At 22.8% G+C, this 21,361-nt stretch overlaps 7 protein-coding genes across 7 annotated transcripts; 1 reads left to right on the top strand and 6 right to left on the bottom strand. All coding sequences in view use genetic code 6, as the record gives it.

The window, feature by feature from the left end:
- Positions 1-453: 453 nt before the first annotated feature.
- On the bottom strand, positions 454-4,420 carry TTHERM_00294600 (hypothetical protein; the record flags this gene model as incomplete). The annotated part of the gene is made up of 3 exons (XM_001013092.2): positions 2,221-4,420; positions 1,671-2,165; positions 454-1,616 (listed from the first exon to the last, which is right to left on the bottom strand). Exons 1-3 carry the CDS (start codon positions 4,415-4,417, stop codon positions 454-456), a joined length of 3,855 nt encoding a protein of 1,284 aa, XP_001013092.2. The 5' UTR covers positions 4,418-4,420.
- Positions 4,421-4,994: 574 nt separating this feature from the next.
- On the bottom strand, positions 4,995-9,390 carry TTHERM_00294590 (hypothetical protein; the record flags this gene model as incomplete). The annotated part of the gene is made up of 4 exons (XM_001013091.2): positions 7,302-9,390; positions 7,056-7,226; positions 6,347-6,760; positions 4,995-6,160 (listed from the first exon to the last, which is right to left on the bottom strand). Exons 1-4 carry the CDS (start codon positions 9,367-9,369, stop codon positions 4,995-4,997), a joined length of 3,819 nt encoding a protein of 1,272 aa, XP_001013091.2. The 5' UTR covers positions 9,370-9,390.
- A 1,659-nt stretch (positions 9,391-11,049) lies between these two features.
- TTHERM_00294580 (UBX domain protein) lies at positions 11,050-12,649 on the bottom strand (the record flags this gene model as incomplete). The annotated part of the gene is made up of 6 exons (XM_001013090.2): positions 11,050-11,244; positions 11,294-11,467; positions 11,525-11,613; positions 11,676-11,736; positions 11,802-12,492; positions 12,567-12,649. 6 exons carry the CDS (start codon positions 12,647-12,649, stop codon positions 11,050-11,052), a joined length of 1,293 nt encoding a protein of 430 aa, XP_001013090.2.
- Positions 12,650-13,064: 415 nt separating this feature from the next.
- TTHERM_00294560 (hypothetical protein) lies at positions 13,065-13,677 on the top strand (the record flags this gene model as incomplete). The annotated part of the gene is made up of 3 exons (XM_001013088.4): positions 13,065-13,134; positions 13,194-13,375; positions 13,450-13,677. 3 exons carry the CDS (start codon positions 13,065-13,067, stop codon positions 13,675-13,677), a joined length of 480 nt encoding a protein of 159 aa, XP_001013088.4.
- Positions 13,678-13,817: 140 nt separating this feature from the next.
- On the bottom strand, positions 13,818-14,864 carry TTHERM_000294549 (zinc knuckle protein; the record flags this gene model as incomplete). The annotated part of the gene is made up of 5 exons (XM_012796912.1): positions 14,765-14,864; positions 14,483-14,680; positions 14,355-14,419; positions 14,142-14,296; positions 13,818-14,076 (listed from the first exon to the last, which is right to left on the bottom strand). Exons 1-5 carry the CDS (start codon positions 14,781-14,783, stop codon positions 13,818-13,820), a joined length of 696 nt encoding a protein of 231 aa, XP_012652366.1. The 5' UTR covers positions 14,784-14,864.
- Positions 14,865-15,097: 233 nt separating this feature from the next.
- Positions 15,098-16,942, bottom strand: TTHERM_00294550 (WD domain, G-beta repeat protein; the record flags this gene model as incomplete). The annotated part of the gene is made up of 1 exon (XM_001013087.4): positions 15,098-16,942. The coding sequence occupies one exon, from the start codon at positions 16,940-16,942 to the stop codon at positions 15,098-15,100; it is 1,845 nt and encodes a 614-aa protein (XP_001013087.4).
- Positions 16,943-17,812: 870 nt separating this feature from the next.
- Positions 17,813-21,032, bottom strand: TTHERM_00294520 (hypothetical protein; the record flags this gene model as incomplete). Its single annotated transcript, XM_001013084.2, has 2 exons — positions 19,698-21,032; positions 17,813-19,645 (listed from the first exon to the last, which is right to left on the bottom strand). Exons 1-2 carry the CDS (start codon positions 20,907-20,909, stop codon positions 17,813-17,815), a joined length of 3,045 nt encoding a protein of 1,014 aa, XP_001013084.2. The 5' UTR covers positions 20,910-21,032.
- Between the last annotated feature and the right edge of the window lie 329 nt (positions 21,033-21,361).

A 21,361-nucleotide genomic window follows, 5' to 3' on the forward strand; every position in this document is an offset into this window, starting at 1 on the left:
TTGTAAGAAACAATGTTACCCAATTTTTTCTAAGTGATAAGAAAATATAAAATCAAAATATCATTACCATTAATTTTTAAATAATATAATATTATGGAAACATCTTTCGCAAGTTTATATTTTTAAATTTTAAAATAGGTTTTTTGATAATTCTAATAAAAAAATATATATAAATTTAATATTGCACTTAATTACATCTCATTTTTATTTTTTATCACATTTATTTATTATTTATCTTGCAAATTTATAAATTTAATTACTAGTTTTTTATAATTTATTTACAATTACAAGACTTGAAAAATAAAAAATATTAATTTAGTTTAGATCTAAAGTTAAAACTTTAGAATTTTAGAAAAATTTAATTTGATAGAGAAAATTACTTAATTTTATTTATTTGAATAAATAATTAATTAATAAATAAATAATAAAATAATATTAGTTATATTAATTAGATCATATTTATGATGTTTGTATAAAAAATAGTTAGTTTTTTTTCTTTACCCATCTTACACTAAACAATGACTAAATTTAATTTATGATAGTATCTATTTCAGATTAACTTAATCCAAATCTGTTTTCATTCAGTATAGCTTTCAAACCAATTAACCAATACTCTACTGCATTTTTTGTTATTGGGAAGTAATTAATAGCTATAGGAACATCATAAAATGAGAAAACATCCGATTTTCTGTAGAAATAAAACTTCAAGATAGAGTCCATTATATCTAATCTACTGTTTTCTCCTTCTGTCATTTCAATATTTTTTAAATATTTTTTAAAATTAGTCACAGCCCAAAATCTTAACTCCTTAATTAAAGTACTTCCTTTATTAACAACTGATAAAAATGATTTGTTAATACTTTCTTTAATAAACTAAAATTTTAATTTGATATGCTTTTCTGTGTTATAAATTGAAGATAAATCCATAAAATCATTGACAGATTCTATAACTAATTCTTCTATTTCATTTACAAAACTTAATAATCTTAACTACCAATCTTCTTCTTCGTTTTTATCTTTAACTTACTCAAATTCTTCTAATAATTAGTCTGTAATTTATTACTATGCTTAGCATGGTTAAAAAAATATTTCAAATTTTAGCTTTTCAATATATTCTTATATTGTTGTTCTTCCAAATATCATAGAAAAAGTAAATTAAGCAAAATCTACAATGGCTTGTCTCTCTTTATTTTTAAATTTCTTAAAAACTTATCTAGAATTTCTAATTTTAATCATCAGGGCTTCGTGTATATTTTAATTTTACAAAAGATTAAGTTATGTATGATCTTAGAGAATGAATGCTCTTAGTTTTTCAAATTTCTCTATGATATTCATTTTATGATCTTTTCTTAAGAGTTATTCAGACTTTAGAACATGATATATTGTTTATTTTATTAGGAAAAATTCAACCTATGTTATACTAAGCTACTAATTAGCATAGATAATAGCTTCTTTTATACCTTCAATATCATCCTTCAAAAATGAACAAAAAACTTCACCTGCCTTAATAGGATCTATCTCACTTAAAATTTTTGCAAATTGCACACCAAATGAAATGTCAAACTTTAAGTGATTTATGATTTTATTTATTAATTTTTGGGCTTAATTCTAACCTCCTTTATTAATAAAAATTTTTTTATTTATTAAATATAAATTAATTTTAAACTTACCAATATGCTCAAATAAATTCTTAGGTAAAATCAACCTCTAGCTATGAAAGTAAAATGAGCTCATAAATATAGATATTTTCTCTTTACTTAAATTGTATTGTTAATTTAAGAAATTGTTCATTATATCGTTTATTTTTTAGAGATACTATTCTTCTATTTTGAAAATTGCGAAGTCTTTCTAACAATTATCAAAATTCTCAATACAAAACTTCCAAAAATGGCTTAAGAAATAAAGAAACTAATCAACATTAATTAGTAGTTTTTATTCAATCATTGTTTAAAACTGTTAATCAAGCTTTATTTACTCGTTGAGTAATTTTTTCATATCTACAAAATAATTATTAATCTCCTTACAATTCATATTATTTTATGGCTGTTAATCGAAATTCATAGAACCATATTTGCTTAAAGAAGGAGTTGCTAAAATTATTGAAGGCGTTTTTTATAATCCTAGCTATTTTATTGACTCATTACCTTAATCTTCTTCCTATTCCACTTTTAAAATTAGTATAAAATAAATTTCAAAAAAGAATGAAAAAAAAAAAATTACATATATTTAAATTTGTAAATGTAGATATTTATGAAAAAAGCTAAGAAGTATGCTAGTTGTGCTTCTTCATAATCTTATTATTATTATTATTGTTGTTACTGAGTGAAATACTAAAACTCTAAGAGGGAGTTTAGTTTATTTAAATCAAAGGAGAAGAGTTTATTACATTATTTTAAATTAAGGTGCTCATATTTTAATTTTAAAGATTAATTTATGATTATTAAGAATTAAAATTTTAATTGTAGTAAGAGTTGTTGTATTCGTATTCTAGCTACTCCATTAAGCTTGAACCTCTTCTATTCTGTTTTTTCGCCTCTCTATTCTATCCTTAGTATCTCCTTTGACTATTAAAATTAACATTTTAATTTTCTTTTTTTTTGGTATATTTTTGAGAAATTTTATTTAAGTCTTAGGAAGCTAGTGGAGAAGTAGGTATTACAACATCTTATGGAGGAGAGTTATGTAATTATTTATTTTCAATAAAATTATTTTAGGAGGGTTCGAATTTTTTATGCTGCTTAGAAGAAAAAAATATTTTAGTTTTTTTTAATTAATCTTAATTATCTTTATTGATATTGTTAAAATTGCTGGCTGTCTTTAATTGACACTTTAAAAGTTCGTTGTAATTTTTAGAATTTAAGTGGAAAAAGTTGTTGTTCCATTCTTCGTGGTGTATATTATTGTTTTTATTGATTATCTCTAATGGTAAACATTCTTTTGACTTTATTTATACATTCTAATTTTACTCTTAGTTACTTTAATTGTTACTAAGTTTAGTTTAACAAACTTCACTTTTTATCATAATTTCTTAATTATTTTTATTCAATCTAGAGTTATCTTGTGATATCATCTTAAAAGAATCAAAGTTGTATTTGTTTTATTCCCTTTTTAAACTTAAGTTTTTTAAATTAGGGCATATATTTCTTTCACTATTTACTTAAAACTTAAGTGATTAATTCTTAATTCCATTTTAGTTCTATATCCTCTCTTAAGATTTAGCATTAAATGCCTAAGGATAAATATTTTGTTAGTTTAGGGGAAAAAGAAAAGTTTTGTTTTATAACGAATAGTTTTGCTCTAAGAGTTGATTTGAAATTTGCTTATTGGTTGTGTTAGATGTAATTTTTTAAGAGAACTAGGCTGTAGAGGTATCATCATTAGACATATCATTATTTTATTAACCAATTTAGAATGAATGTCTCGATTATACCTTTAATTATTCGCATTGCTAGTATTAAATTAAAGGTCCTTCACTTTTCCTACTAACTTTTTACCTATTTCTAATAGTTTAGTATCCATGAATATCACTTTAATAATTATTTAACTAACTTAAACACTAAACTTCCATAACATTATTTCGCTTTCTGCCTAATCTGCTATTTAGAGATAAAGAAGTATTTAAAACGTTTTTTGTGCTTTCTGAAGCCTACTATAATTAACCTTCATAATGATTTTATTCTTAGTTAAGAGCATCTGTTTATAATCCCACCTTAGCTTATTATGCTTTTATAGAAGATCCTTTATGGACTTCCTCTTAAAAAAGAGCATCCTCTGTGAATTAGCGATTTTAAGTAGCATGCTTATCATCTTAAAAAATATTTTTTTCTTGATGTCTAAATATTCGTAAAGTTTAATTTCTAGCTTAAGTCGTTTAAGGATAACTTATCAAGTTGAATATATTTTCTTTATCAACTTTTAAAGTGGTATCTAATACTCTTCTTTTAAGTGTGTCTAAACTTTTTATACTTTAGTTTTTATCTTAAGCAGATTTCTGGGCTTACTAATCCAATCCAGCTTTTTAATCATTTTAAAGTCTACTAATTCTACCATCTAAAGTTTAATTATTCATGCTTAAATAAAATTATAAACCTCTGTTTGAATTATTTGATTTTAATTGTATTGCTTAGTTTTGAGTTTGTTAATATTGTTAAACAGCCTTAGCTTTAATATTCAAAGGACTTGTATCCTTGTATCTCATTGTCTAAAAATCAATTTATTTTTCAGTAGAAAGAGCTGCGCAGCTTCGTGCATATTGAGAGAAATCTCCTGTTATGAATTAAGCCACATTAGAATTATTTTTATTTCTCATTTCGATATGATCGTTATAAAATAGATCTATCTGTTTAGCTTTAATTATTTTATATTTAATAATTTAGTTTGTTTAGTGGATAGAAAATACTGGTTTTGTATTTTTCATGCAAAATATTTAAATTTCTGATAATTAAAAACACCATTCTTAATTAATTTAATATGAAAAATGCATTTTCAAACAATTTATTTAAATACATGCGCAACACACAGAATTTATTTTAATGTGTTTTTTGCTTTTTCAATATACAAAATTTTTAAAAGATACATCCATCTATCCATCATTTATTTGTTTGGAAACAAACAAACAAACATTCATTTTCTATAACGAATATATATTTTTAATTATCTAATGTTTGTTAAGTAAATTAACAATTTCCAAAATTTTATTCTTCAATAAACAAATATGGAAGGATACTTTGAAGATACATTAAATAATATTATAATAGCACTTTATTTTTAGTATATTAGAGCAGCTAAAAAATTAAAGATTTTGTTTAAATTTTTTCTAATAAATAAATTAATTACAAAATGATTTCACAAACATGAAAGCTGTACATTACATTATTATTTGAGTATAAATTATAAAATGAATAACAATTATTTTATTATTTTTAATTTTGTTTAAACTATAAAATAATAGTTAATAATAATAAAATAAAATTAAATGATTTTATTTTATTTTATCAATTTGATATATTAGAAATTGCATTTTTAAAAGAATTTTAAGTGTTTAACCTTTTAATTATTTATTAATTTCCTTAATTTAACATAAGTTTTGAAATTTCATCTCTAAAGATAATTGCTTCACTTTTTTGTAAGCCACAGTGTTATATAAGTGTATGCTTGATACCCTTTAACCAGAATTTTATTAGAGTTTCTGTTTCGAAAATGGGTAGATTAAGGGAAAATTAAATATCTTTAACATTGAAAACTTCGTGTGTATTGTAATAAAATTTAAGAATACATTCAAAATTTTCTGTAGACCTGACTTCATATGGCTCAAACCCTTTTAGATTGCGTTTCTAAGATATCTACTAATCTATCCATGAGTTGAAGAATTAAAAGAAAGAAGTAAGATCGCCTAAAGTATTCAGAGGACTTTTTTAAATTTACCAATTTATCTTTTGTATTTTGTACTAGAATTAATGCTTATAGTCTAGATTTTCATTATATTCTTATTCAACTCTTAGATGATTTATTAACAATTCCTAAATTTCTGAGAATTGTGATTTATTTAATTACAATTAATGCTATTTAAAAACACTTATAAATTATTAAGATGTCACGTTTGGGGAAAAGAAATAATTAATTATAGTGTTTATGATTGTTTCTTTCTCAAAATTTCCTAGCTTTTAAATGAATTATATTTTTACAATAAATTCTTTTAAACTTTTAATGAATTTTTAGTCATTTCCAAATCTATGTATAGAGAGACTATGAGAGATGTTATCTCTGCATCTTTCTATTTATTCAATTAACTCGTAGCAGAATTCTTCGTCATAAAAATTTTTGTGACGACTCAATACATTTATGAATGCCTTCTTACTTTCAAATATGTCAACAGCATTATAATATTTAACATCTTTCCAATCTTGTTCAGAAACTTCTTCACAGCTACTCTTTAGTATTAAGTCAAATGTCTTCAGCTGGGATTGTATTAAATCATCCTTTTGATATCTTTCATAGATAGAGTTAACGCTATTTTACATTTAGTAGTCAATTACTTCGGTTATAATTCTTTTCTTTTACATTTCGCCACCTAGCTTTTACGAAAGATTAGAGGCTAATACTAGTTATTTATGCTTATTAAAAGCATTTCTAAAAATATCAATGTATTTTTCGCCTAAATCTAATGGTAAAAAAAATAATTATTAATCAAAGTCAGGTATAATAGTAAATATAAATGTATGGTTTTTATATTATTAATTACAAGTAATACAAAAAAAATTTATGGTACTTAAAAGAGCGAATAATTTAAGTAACTCAAACAAAAAAGAAAATTAAATTTACTGAAAAGTGTAACAAAATAATTTACTTATCTCAGATAGCTTGTTTATGAATAAATATAGAAGTTGTTCTACGATACTGTCATTAAGCTTAAACGGGCATATGTAATGATTGTTTCTATCTTACTGAGTTTAGGTACAAATGTACTGAATAAATTAAGAAATAGAAAATATAAACTAATCAAAATCAGGAGTACAAAAATAGTAAATATCATTTTTGAGTTATAAAGATATGTCTTATTTTAAAGCTTTCATTAAATCAGATATATAAAAGCTTAGCTCGTGCAGTATTTTAATATCATCTTCGTTAAATATGGCATCCAAAAAATTTATTTATTCATTTGAGTTAAGCTTTGGATTAATAGTTAGTAATTTGGTGTTTCTTCTTGCACTACTTTTTGGAGTATTCAAATTGGATGTAAATGCACTCTTTCTAATCGACTCTATAATTTAAATAATTTAAAGTATATGTAAGATTTAAAGGTATTTGAAAAGAATTGATAAAAAACACAGCCAGGTGATAAAATAGTGGTAAAAAAATTATTACTATCAATATTGCTTGTCCAGTCTTTTTTTCAAAATTGATTTGTAATTTAATTAAAATAAAAGTAATTTGTAATCAAAAAATTTCATAATAAACTATAAAATTAAAATATGTAAGTTAGAAAGCATATTATCCATTCTATGTTAGAAAAATTTTGATCATGCGAATTTATAAATTTAATTAAAAATTCTTACATTTATATTATTTTCTCAAATAAGGTGATCTAGGGGAATTAGTGGAAAAAGAATTATCACTTAGATGACCTTTTATAAGACTCTCAAAATTATTCTGAGAGTCTCCTAGATCCTGATTTTAAATTGTCTTTAATTTCAAAGTCACCTACTTTCTTAGCATCATTTTAGGTTCTATTTAAGAAAAAGAAATTGAATTAAAGATCTCTCTTGAAGAAGTTTGAGTAGAAGGAGTAGCGATAAATTTACCAAGATCAGGAGCATTGTTTCCATTAATTTGCTTATGATCAACTGAATTGTTGTGATTTTTTTGGAGTAGACTGCTTGAATGGCTTTGAAGCATTAAAGGTGTGTCAACATCATCTTCAATATTTTATTAGCTAAGCCCCTAAAGATTGATGTTCATGTTACTTTTAATGTAACTCCCGAATGTATTCTTCTCAATGCTTTCAATAGAAGGAGTAACTTCTGATTCATTTACAGTATTTTGAATTATACCGCTCTCTATATTTATTAATGAGGGCGGAGCTTGAATTTGGTTTTTAGATAAATTATTCTAGGTTTAATCTGCTTAATTACATTATTCTATATCTTCTTCTTGAGTTAATTCATTTTACTCTTTTTCTTTTTATTATCTTTATTAAGTATGTGGATTACAGTTAATATTGCTTTAAAGGTTATTTATTAAAGTCAAAGAGGAGTTACATTTAGTGTTAAAAATGCAAGGGGGAAGTTCTGTTTGGGTTTATATAAGTACTTTACTTGCGTTTTTCTTTAGGATTTATTTTTTATCTATATTATCACCAATTTTGAACTAGTTAATCTTTTCTTGAATGCGAATCTTTTAGAGATCCTCAATAATTTTAAATCTTTTAAAATTGCGATCTATTTCTGTATCTCTTGGATCAACTTCTATTTAGCTCATTTACAGTTTAACCTACTCTTTGAAGAGGTGTTACTTATGGTTTGCAGTATTATGATTACTTCCCTCATTTTACTTGATTGGAGATATTTTTTCAAAATTTATTAAACTCTTTGTTTATCTGTTTAAAAGAGGAGACTGATTCAATGGAGTTTATATGTTTTATGTTATAGGGCTAAACTGCTCCACATCAATATTTTCTTATTTAGTTTAATTTTAATTAAAGGTATTTTTCTTAGTATTAATGTAAAGCTGGTCTGACCAGCTTATTTTTTTTTTATTAAAGTATGATTTTTCATCTTAATTAACTTAATTATTGATATCTATAATAACTTATTTTTAGCCAGTTTCTCCAAATGAATTATTTTATGATTTTTACAAGTTTTATTGATTAATTTTAACAACAAGATTATTATTATTAATGTTTGACATTTATTTTTAAGGGGAGCTTTATTCATTCTATTTTGGTGATTCTAAGTATTAGATAGCTGTTATTGAAGGAGATTTTTTTTCTTTTTTTTCAAAAATTCTTTTGATTGCTGATGTTTCTACTTCTTTTTTTTTGGGGGTTATAGAAGATTGAAACTGAACTAGACTTTCTATCAAATTAGGCAATGAAGGAGAATTCATAAAACCTTCTTTTCTTTTTTAGCTTTGTGATGTGCTTTATCTAATAAATTGAACTTTAGGCGATTATTGCTATTATTAAGAATCAAATCTATCCCCGTAATATAAATCATCAGCTTCTTTTTGCTTATTCATTATATGGATATCATTGAATAAATAATTTATTTTTGTTGGTTCACTTAAAACATTCGGTATTGCTATATTTTTTTCAAACAAAGCTTATTTATTTTTATTTTGAAAATGATTGAGCGATTTTTCACCTTTCTAAATAATTTTCTCTAATTTTGATTACTAAATGGAAATTTAAGGAGCAAATAGGCTTGATTTTTTTAGATTATAGTTTCTAGCACTTTAACTTGAAGGTGATGAAGTGAGAGATTAAGACTTTTACAGCATCTGTTATTAAATTTATTTAACTTGAGCATAAGTCTAAAAATCTATGCGCTCTTTTTGTTTTTTAGGACTAATAGGAGCAGAAAATAGTCCTTAATTTATTTAATTTTATGGACTATTAAGGCTGCTAAGAAGAGGATGTATTTGTGACAATTGTTTATTTTATAATTTCTAAAAGTTTTATTGCGTTTAGTCTATCATAATTGAATTAACTGGAGATTCATGATGTAGAGGTAAGATATTTTAATACTGATTCAATGACTTTACAAGAGATCTCTTATCAAAAAAGACTGAGGAAGAAGTAGAAAAGGCCTTCTAAGTCTTTGTTTAATAAATATGACTTTGGTTATTCTTTATAGTTAGTGTTGAATTCATGTAAATGGAATTTATAATTTTCCAAAAGATATTTGTTTGATTGTTTTTTTATATAATTTCAGTATTTTAAATTAATGGTTCTATTTTTAAAGAATTATTATTTTTTTAAGTTTATGTGTTTATAATTTTTATGACAGATACTTTTTTAAGTATAACAAATAATCAATTTCAATTTTATATTGTAATTATATTGCTTTTCCTAAAAATCAATTATACAGAGTAAACAAATTAAATAGTTGATTTCAAGTTATTGGATATTTAGATATCTATTTCTTGCATTTATAATTTTTGGAATTACATTTACATTATTACGTAATTAAACTTTTTTTCTCCCTAAATTGCTTACGTAAAATACTTAAGCCTTATTAACTGAGCGCAGCATTATTTACTTCTGATTTAAACTCATAAATACCATAGAAGATCTTTTATTAAAAATAAAATAAATAATAAAAATCTAATTATTGTTGCAATTTTAAATATGTCCAGTTTATTTTAAATATCATCAAAGAAATTTTTTTTGCTGGCTATAAAATTAATAAATTATTTCAAACATACTCAAAATTCGTCCATTAAAATTTTACAATTCAGTATTGATCAACAAATAAACAAGTATTAAATTTCATTTTGTATATTTTTACTAATGATTTTTAAATTATAAATATTCAAATAAAAACCAAATTTTTTGTATTTAAAATAATATCAAACTAGTGTTATTGGTGGAGAAAAAACTAAAATTATTATTTTACATTATTTCTATTAGATTGCATATAATATATACACTTTAATAGAAAAACTTTTTACATAATGGCCACAAATTGATTGTATAATAATTAATAATTCTTAAAAATCACCAATACTTTTGCTTAATTACCCAAACATAACTTATCAAATTATTTCTAATATTTACATTTAATTAATTATATTCATTTCAAATTTATCTTTATAGCCACTCAATAACAGAATAAGCAAACAAGTTTCTCTTCTATATAGACTTAGTTCTTGAAAACTATCTAATAATCTAAAGTTTTTCATTCAAATTATTATTTAAAAATATTTTTGTTTATTTTAATATAAAAAACAAATTAAAAATTATTGAAAACCAAATTAACCAAAATATGTTATCATATTAAAACAACATTTTATTTTGGGAAAATTGAATTTATATTTGACTAAATTTAATTAGATGTTTTTAGAATCAAATCATACATATGTTTAATACATTTTTTATAGCAAAATAATTTTAGAATTAGAGAAAAGAGATGCTTATTTCCTTAAAATATTTAAATTAAATTTTTTTTAAATATAAAACTTTTTTCGAGTATTAAATTTTATTATTTTTGTTATTTATTTGAGTATCAACGATCGATTTTTTCTTTGATTAAGTACAAAGGTCATTTAAAGAATTAATATCATAAGCATATAAACTATTTGATAAATTACAAAAATTTATAAATGTATATATTCATAATTTTGAAAATTGCTTTTTTAAATCAAAAATGGAATAAATGAGAATTAGCAATAAAATAATAAAAAACATTTACTTTCTTTTTATTCAATTATATATTAATTAGTTTTATAATTTATTTTATTTACTTAATAAAATTATTTTTAATTTGAAAAGATTATTTAAAAAAATAAAAGATGTAAACAATTTCATTAGTTTTTTATATCTGTAATTTTTCATAAATATTATTTGAATTCTGTTTTTAAATAGAATTTCTTTTAGAATTCTGGATCATTGTCAATTGCAAAGTAAAAAACAGCTCCTGGTAAGCATCCCATTTCATCAAGAGTCTTTTGATGGAATCTTTTATCAAATACTTGACGAGGAGGAGATTAAAATAAGTAGAATGGTACTTCTGGATTTTCTAAATTCTTTAAAAAATGATTTTTAAAATAATTAAAATAAATAAATAGTGATTACTAAGGCAACAAAATCAATGACATGCTTGATAGTTTCCATAGGACTAAAGTTTCCTTCTAGAATAACATTTTAAGGAAATTTAATTCTTATTAATGATTTTGTGTAAACAGGATCTTTTAGCAATTTTTCATATTCTTGCTTACTTTTCGATGAGAATTGCTGCTTGTCTAAATTCTAATTAATTTAAAATATTATTACATGTTAAGTATATTTCCATAAAAATTTATTTACTTAAATCATTTTTTTTAATTAATCAGAAAATTCTCTGAGTAATTAATTCTCTTCAACTTCTTCATTTTACATTTCCATTTATCTGGATTCTTTTTTAATGGTATTAGTAAGATAACAAATTGACTTACATATTAAGAAATTAAATATTTACAATTTTGATTTTGAATAAACACTCTAGTTTTTCTATCAGAAACTGGCTATGACATTACTTACTTTATTTATTTATTATAAAACAACAAGTTTAATTTATTTCAATTATTTTAATTCACTATTTTACTAATCTTTTAGCCTTTAGCTTCTAAAGTTCTTCATAGTAATTTACAAATCCTTCTTTTTATGCTAAATTTCTAGCACAAAGTACTTCATTGCCAGAAGTATAAGTTTAATAAGGATTGAAATTCGAAGGAGTTGCTTCTATTAAAGCATTATCAATATTGATAATTGATAAATTCAAAGTTTCTATATCTAAATCTTAATCTGCTAAGAATATACCTTCTTCATCAAGCTTAAAATTGTTTAAATACATGAATTCTAATGCCTCTTTATTAGGCAAAAAGTTTATTTAAAAGTGTTGGTTGGATTGCTTGATTCTTCTGAATTTTTATTCTTTAGGATTTGCAGCTATATTTGAGATGATTTTCTTAACAAAATTTAATAAGTCAATATAACGCTGTGTAGTTGATATACTTTTTTACAAATCTTGAAGCTTTTGAACAATTAATTCTTGTTTTGATGGTTCAGAAACCATTTCAGATTATTAAGTAACGACTTAGTTACTTTGCTAAGTTTATTGTTATTGGACATTAGATTAGACAGATTACTGCCCTTATTGAGGTTTACCCTATAATGTTTCTTATATTTTTTAAATTATCAAATCACTTATACGCTTAGGGAATTTCCATTTTTCATAGTCTTCTGTTTTAAGATCTTTAATTGATTCTATGGTATCATAAAAATTATCCTCTAATCTAATTTAAATAAATATATTTTTTCTTTTTCAGTGCATTCATTTAAAAGAATATTAATTAAACTAAAAATGTACATGTTAATAAATGGCTAAACGATTTTTTCATCTTTTCCTATTTCCTTCGCAATATTTTTAAGAAGGAGAGACACTTCTGACATTTTTAATTCCTTTTTTATTTTTACAAGAATAAATTGTATCTTTTTTATAAGTAATTTTATAAAGTCTTAATTAAAGTTTTGTCAGAATAATTTATAATTTGTTTCTAATTATAAATCAGAATATCTTCTAATATACCTACTCACTCAAATCAAATCAGAATATGATCTGATCTTTAAAAAATAATGAAATTAGTTTATTTTCTGATAAAAATACAAAATCTATTACATATTTTTGATTAAATTATTTTTAACAAACCTGAAATAATTTTATTATAAAAACAAAAAAATATTTGATTTTGTTTGGAAAAGTAAGTGTACATACAGGTCGACTTTGTTTTTTACTTCAATAAATATTTTTATAAAATTAATTATCAGAATTTTTGATATAAACTTTTAATTTTTTCATAAAAAAAATATGTCAATATAGCCAGTTGAGTCGTAAATAAATTTTTAAAAGGAAATAGATGACTAGCTTCATGATGATTGTATATAGTTATTTTTAGCAATGTTCTACATCAATTTAAATAATTTTTGGTCATTATAGTTAGAAAGAACAAAATAAAACTAGATGTTTGGGTCTCGCTTAAAGTTATTAAAATTAGAGATTTGAATAAATATGAAACAATTGAAGTTTAGCCAACATAGACAATATAAGAAATCAGAGGAATTATATAAAGAATGATTTTAAAAGCGCTCAAAAATCCTACAGAAGATTAGAAATAAATTGTATAAATTATTAAAATTTTTCATTAAGCTTTAAGATGAGAGCAAAATTACATAAATTTCATTTTATTGAAAAGATTCAAGATTCTTACATTCTTTTAAGAGATAGATTTATTCCTTCTCCTTTCGAGAAGATTGGCGATTTGTATTGTGTAATCAATCAATTTACTGAAAAATATTTCTTCAATTCAATAATATTTAAAATTTTTAGATTTTTGGAGACAAAGAGAAAAAATCTATTTTATTATCTGTAGACTCCTTTGACGCTTAAGGATGATTAGCAAAAAGATAAATTAATTGATTGATTTATATAAAGGTTATTACAATAGTATTATATGTAAAATAAAGATGTTATGGAGTATATATCAATTTACAAATTTAATAATAAATAATTATTGATTTTTGAAATTATTTAAAAGAGTTAGTCGTTTGCCATATTATTTTATCACTTTTTATCTTTCTTTATTTTCTTTCCACTCTTTTTAGGAGATTTTGATTGAGATCTACTTCTGCTTCTCGAAGAGTTTTATTCCCTCTTTTCAGACTTATTTTTCTTACTTTTTTTGCTTGATTTTTATCTTTCATCATCACTCAAACTATCTGATTTTATCGAATTTTCAGAGGATGCAGATCTGCTTCTACTACTTGAGCGTGAGGATTCTGAATCAGAATCAGAAGAGGATTTACTTCTTTTCTTTTTTTTTCTAGATTTTTGTAATCATTAATTTTTTTGCTAAAATAATTTTTATAGTTAATCAAAATATTTTACTTTTTATCTTTTTTGCTTTTCTTTGATTTTTTTTTCTATTCTTTCTTCATTCTTTTCTTTTCTTCCTTAGCCCTTTTCCACTATTCTTTTTGCTATCTAAGCTTTTCAAGCATTTCTTTTTATTATTCTTCAGCACTTTCTTACTACTTTTCTTCCTTTATTAATTAATTATTGTTTATTATAAAATATTTTCTTTGAATAATCCTATTTTACTTTATATTTATCGATTTAAAAGCCTTTTGAAAGCAAGTTCATGCATTAATAGGTGAGGTGGCCGACTAATTTTTAATGAAATTATGATTAATCTTACTATTATATCAAAATTTAATAGATTTAATTACTATGTCCACATTTTTTGCAAGCCCCTGGCTTAACTGTTACTTGATGAGATATAGCCAGATCCAAAATACTCTTCGCCTTTTCATCTGCATGCTAATAAAGTAAACTTGATGTATTCTAAACTTTTTTATTATCAGGATCATCAGGTTGATTTGCAATTTTATTCCATATGGAGTGTGAAACACCAGCACCTGAAGTACCTATCTTGATAAAATAATTTTATAAGTAAATTTATAGATAATATTTATATAACTAGTTTCTTTGAAATTCAATAATAATATTACTTAATCTCTCTTTTCCCATACTTAAAGCTTTACTTCTATATATTTATATATACTTTTTTTGTTAAACTTAATAAATAGTTTGAAAAGTTGTTTAGAAAAAAATTATTTAATGAATATCTAAGCTTAATTAAATTTTTTTCAATATTAGACATAATAAATTATATTATTCATTCATTAATAAATGTTATTAATTAAAAACAAACAGGACAGGTCAATAGATTTATTTTTACTGATATACATTATTATTAATATTATTATTTTTGTAGTATGCATGTTTAAAATTTAGATTAATTGTTTTTTAGTAACGAATTAACTTTATTTTTCAAATTGATATCAATTCCATATAAGTAGGTTTCCTCTGCTATCACCAGAATACAAATTACCAGAAACATTATGATAGTCCACTGCAACAATAACACCTTAGTGATTCTAATTTTTAAGAACTGATTTTTTAGTACCATCTTTGAAATTAAACATGATAATAGAGCTGTCTGAACTTCCTGCAATAATATACTTATCATCAGGTCCAAAGCAACATTTGTTAAACTCATGATTATTAAAGTACTATTGATTTTCAAATGTTTTGACAACCTAATTTTTACGTAAATCAACTACTTTTAAGGTAAACCCTTCAGCACTTGAAGCTAAGATATAATTCTGACAATTAGAAATTTTAACACATGTAACTCCGTTTTCAAATACACCCTATACATTATACACTGGCTTTGTGTTATTAGAGTCACGAATAGAATATAAACGTATTGAACCATCATTATGACCAGAAACAATATGAGGCTCGCTTTAAAAGTAATCAATAGCTCTCATAATTGATCCACACAAAATACTTTTAATTTAAGAAACTTTATTTACATCCCAAATCTTCAAACTTCTGTCTGTAGAACCACTTACTACTTTTTCTTTTTCTGAAGTAAATGAAACAACATTAACTCTTTCATTATGTCCTTAGAATGTAGATTTAAGCTTGCTTGTAGAGTAATTAAAAAGTTACATTGTTTTATCGGTGAGACCTGCTAGTATAAGCTCTGAAAAAGGAGCAAAATTCAAATGAAGAAATAATATATCATCTCTTGGAGACTGTAACTATCCTTACTGATTCATACTAAGTGGATCATATAGCTTAATAAAATTATCTCCACCACACGATGCAATTAATGATCCATTTAAAGACTAACCAATGCAATATATCTCGTTTTTATGCTATTTTAATAGAACTTTAGTAGGTTTCGAAGGAACTTCACTCTATTAAAGATTAATCTTTGATTCATCAATAGTTGGTGCTAATGTAGGCATTTTTATACCACTCTTCTAAATTTCCGTTTAAAAATTTAATTTACGTTTAATGAGGTATTCTTCATCCTCTGATAGCTTACTCATCTTGTAATTAAGTTCTTCCTACAAAGTATTTAATTAATTCATTTTTTCTGCAAACTATGTTTTTTCAAGTAAATATCTTTCTAATAATTGATTTCTATCTGCTTCAACTATAGTAATTTATTCTATTTTTTTTTCTAATTAATCTTTTATAGTTTGTATAGCTTCTACATGCTTAATTTCTATTTCATTAAGCTTTTTTATTTCTGCTGCCTGCTTAGCAATCAAATCATCTTTTTCATAAATATTTTGCTTTTGCTTAGAATTTTGCTCTACTAAAATATCTAATTAGTTTTTTAACTCCTCAAGATCGTGGGATTTAACTTTTAGATCAGCAGATAGACATTCATTTTGCTCTCTTAGCTAATTGCCTTACTATTCTAATTATTTTACTTTTTATTTTAACTAGAAAATAGTATTCTATGATCCTGGATTTTATTATTAATACTGCTAAGGAGGTGTGCTATCTTTTTTTTAATAGTTTTAACTTAATGACTTTGATCTTTCCTATAATTGGTTTTGGGTATCATACATGTCTTAACTCATTGAAGGACTTTTGTTAAAATAGTTTTCATTTGAATCAAGTTCTAATCTGTAATCATCTCTCTATATAATTTCATTGGCTCCAAACTAAAAAAATTTTTTAGATTAATTGTTAAAGTAAGTCATGCCTTATTCATACAAAGTGATGACTTCATCTATTTCTTTAACTTTACCACTAAAGCTTCTTAATTAATTGAGAATTTGATTTTAGTTAAAAACTTTTTTTTTGATAGTTGTAGACATCTATTCTTACTTTTAATAATTTGTTCTTTCAATCAATCAATAAAACTTTTTATTCTGATAATAATTGCGAGTTTTTTGTATGATGCTTTTAAAAATAGCTTTTTTTTAATCTTTAATGTATCACATCTCATAAAATGTTGAGGATATTATAGAAACAAAGTAAGTAAAATAAAAAATCTTTCCATGTTAAATAGAATATTATTTAGCATAAAACAATATTTTTTAAAAATGAAAACTCAATATAAAAAAATAAAAATATAATCAGAATTAATTAATTAAATTATTAATTAATTTTGCATTAATTTCACTTAAAAAAATTCCTAATATTTTTTTATAAAGTATTTAATTAAAATTTAATTTCAACTAATAATATATTTTATGTATTATTATATAAATTTTAATTAGAATTATTTATGTTTAATCAAAAAGTGAAAACAAAAATTAGCAAGCAAAATATTTTTTGAAAAGGTGTTGACGGCAATTCAAAAATTTATGGATGTGTCTAAAATTTATATATGATGCTAGATATCTAAAATTCAATATTTGACTTTAATTCTTTGTCTTCTTTTGGCATATTAGGATTTATATGAACCGAAATGCCTGATCAGGGTGACACACAAAAATTACTGAATCATAGTGCTATGATAAAATTATATGGAAGTAATTAAAATAATTTAAATAAAATGAATAATAATTTGTGAGTTTATTAATAATTTTGTTAATTTATATATTAAACTCTAAATAAATTTATATAAAATACAAAAAAAACACTAAAATTTTTAAATAAATAATCTATTTTTTCTTTTTTTATGAATGAAAAGAAATTAATTTAATAAATGAATATGAATTATAATGGTTTAGATCATTTACTCAAATTAAAATGTGGTTAGATTTTTTAAGTTGCTCTAAATAAATATTTTGCTATATTAAGACACTGCTCAGTTAGTTAAATTGTAAATCATTTATTTCATTTTCTAATTTATTATTTGAAAGCTTTGCTTTACGTATTTCCTCTACTAAAAATAATTTTTACTATTATAAATCGTAGGAGACTCTTTCTAAATTATTTTGTAAAAACTAAGAAGTATTATTAAAATTTTTCTATTAAAAAAGATTGTTTATAACCTAATTATATTGATCATATTTTTAAGATAAATCACGTTGAACTAAATTATTATTTTCAATCTCAACTTTTAGCTAAGCAATATCATTAAGTTGCTTTGATATAATTTAATCTTTGTATATTGTATTATATTCTTTCATTTCTTCAAATTTTTATTTTAAATTTTTAAGTGAATCTTATAGGAACTACTTTTCTTTAAACAAAGTCTCAGAATTTTCACTGATATCAATCAGCAATCCTTCAAAGTCCCTTTGATACTAAAGCTTTTCTAATTTAATTTTATATGATAAAAGCTGATTTATTTTTTTAGTTTTTTTAAATTAAAACTCTATATCTGATTCATTTTTCCTATTTTAAATTGCCAATTCTAAATTCTAAATTTAATTTACTAGTTAAGCAAGTTAATCTTCATTATCTTATTCATTTTATGGTTATTATTTAGATACTACTGTCTTACTTTTTTAAGAAAATTAGAAAATACTTTAATTATACTCAAGGACTTGATCTATGTTATTGTTTACATTTTATAAAAAAGTAAACTTATCAAGACATTCTTAATACTTAATATTAAAATTTTATTTAATTTTCGATAGATTTTCCTTTAAAAAACCATACTCAGCACATAACTCGTTAAAAATTTCTATTACATTTTTTTGCCTTTCTTCAAAATTTTAATTACTCATAGCTATTGTACAGTTGAGGATACTATTACTTTAATTAGATAATAAATTATTATCTTCATCACTGCTGTTTTCACTGGATTCATCTAACTAACCTAAACTCTAATTCAAAATTTATGACTACACCAATTTAGCAATTTATTTTTTTTTTCTTTTGTCTTAAAGGTGTTCTTTCTTAATTTATTCTTTAATTTACTCATTTTATTAAAAAATTTTATAATCAATTTAAAGCTTGCAATACTCTATTTCTAAATCCTTTAAATCCCTCTTCTACTTATCGAGTAATTACTCTAATTTGAGAAGATTTTTGTGTTTAATTTTTTCTCCCATTTCATCTAATTACTTCTTCAATTCAAAATTTTAATAGTCTTGCTCTGTTACAACAAGAGGAAAAAAGGTCTTGTCCATATTTTCTCCAAAGGCAAAACTTTAACCACCAAGAGTACTCATCATCATGCTTTCTCTAAGGAATTAACTCATTTATGGATCCATTTACTTCTTGCTAAGAAATTCTTCTTCTATCTTTTCTAATAGCTCATAGATATTTAAATCTTCATAATCTTAAAAATTGATTTTATATTGGTTCATTAAATCACTCTCATTTTTACTGTTTTTTATTTCTTATAAATTAATTGATTATGCAAATTCAGGTTTGTCTGAATCTTCATTATCTTTAGTAAATACTTTATAAAAGCTGTTATTCTTTATTTTTTTAGAAGTATCTTTATCTTATCCATTTTATTATTATAATTTTAATTAATTGGTATTTTCTTTAAAAAAGTCTTTTATGTTATCTCTTTTTTATTTTATTTTTTAAATATATGTCTCTTTTTCTTTCTTAATTTGCTCTATAAACTTCTCAAATTACCTTACTAAGCTTTTATCTTCATCTTCTTAAATCTATTTTAAATTAAATTTTAATAGAATTATAATAATTTAGTATATTTCTTACCTTTTGTAATTATCTTGCAAATTATCTATCTTAAAATCCTTCAAAACAAAATACACTGCTCCTTTTTAAATTGCTTGATGTTGCATTTATCATTCTGCTTTGAGCCAAACCTCCAATATTTTGGTACATACTAGATTTTCTTAGATCAAATCTTTTAGAACCTCCAAAATTTCTGCTCATACCTAAAAACTAGCTTTATTTTACCGTGCTTTATTTTATATTATTTAAATTTCCAACTTAAGACTATTTTATAGGCTATTAAGCTTTTCTAGGAGAAACATTTTTTGAGGAAGGAGATATTCCTTAAATAGGATTAATAATTGAATCAAGCTTTTCTATAGAAATTATTGGTACATTTTCATTTAATTTGCTACAGTTATTATTGTTATTATTATTACTAGTATTATTATTGTTATTTGTATTATTGTTGTTGCTACTATATAAACTATTGGAAATACTTTAAGAATCTTCAGAAGTTTTAATATTTTATAAGTTTCCTTCTTTTTGATATTTATTTTCTTATTCATTTGTTTATATATCTTTTTCTCTCGGTGTTTTATTTGTATTTCCACTATTGAACTTTTGACTAAGATTAAATTTGCTTTCATCTTTTTATTAATCTAAATCACTTAGATCTGATGAATCTAATAAATCCTCATCTAATTCGTATGTGTTTGAAATTAACTTGGCTGCAATTAAATCCCTTCGTTTTCTTATTTGATCTAAGCACTCATCAATTATACTCATTCTTTTTTTTTATACAGTTGCTTTTTTAAGAGGAGAGTCTAGTCTTGCACTTACAGGAGAAGAATTTTCACTACAAGAATCTTAACTTTCTCCTTCACTTCCTTCTTGTTGCTTTTCTTTTGATCTTAGTCCTTTTTCAGGAGCGCTGTTACTATATTTTTAATATGTGTCTTCGCTAAAATCATCCTCATCATTATCAGTATCATTATCTTCTTCTCTTTCTGTCAAATTTTAAATTGATTTTTTTAAAAGCTGCTCTCTTCTAGTCTCAACTTCTTCTATGATTTCCATTGTACTACTACGATTTCTAGTAGATTTTATCATTGAATTTGAAATATCAGAGATATTATTAAGATCTTCTCCCTAATTATCTCCTTATTAAGAATTCTTGAATTCATCTTGTAATTAATTTTGTTGTTATTCGAATCCTTATATTTTTTTTAGCTAAAGCTTTAGACCTTTCATATTTGCTAAATTAATTATTTAACTAAGTAAAAATAATATATAAAAACTTATTTATTGAACTAAGTTATACTGCAAAATATTAATTAATATCTATAAAATTTAGTTTGTAAATTAATATTTCTTTCTTGATCACAAAAATTAAAATTTATTATAAAATACAAAAAATAGCTGTTAAAGAAATAAATAGTATAGATTTCCCACCACTAAATCTTAAATTTTTTACTAAAATAGAGTTAAATTAATTAAATAATATTTGACATAATTTTAATAAGATTTATAAATTATTTATAATATTTGCTTATTGAATAAAATACTATTAAGTTGAAGTAATTCATAAATATTATAAATTTAATTAAAAAATCAGTAAACGAATATTTTAGATTTAAATTTTAATTAGAAAATTAATATTTTATTTTAGCCATAAAAAAGCAGTAAAATTTTTTAGAATTAAT

This window comes from Tetrahymena thermophila, assembly GCF_000189635.1.
Source record: "Tetrahymena thermophila SB210 genomic scaffold scf_8254688, whole genome shotgun sequence".
NCBI lineage: Eukaryota > Ciliophora > Oligohymenophorea > Hymenostomatida > Tetrahymenidae > Tetrahymena > Tetrahymena thermophila.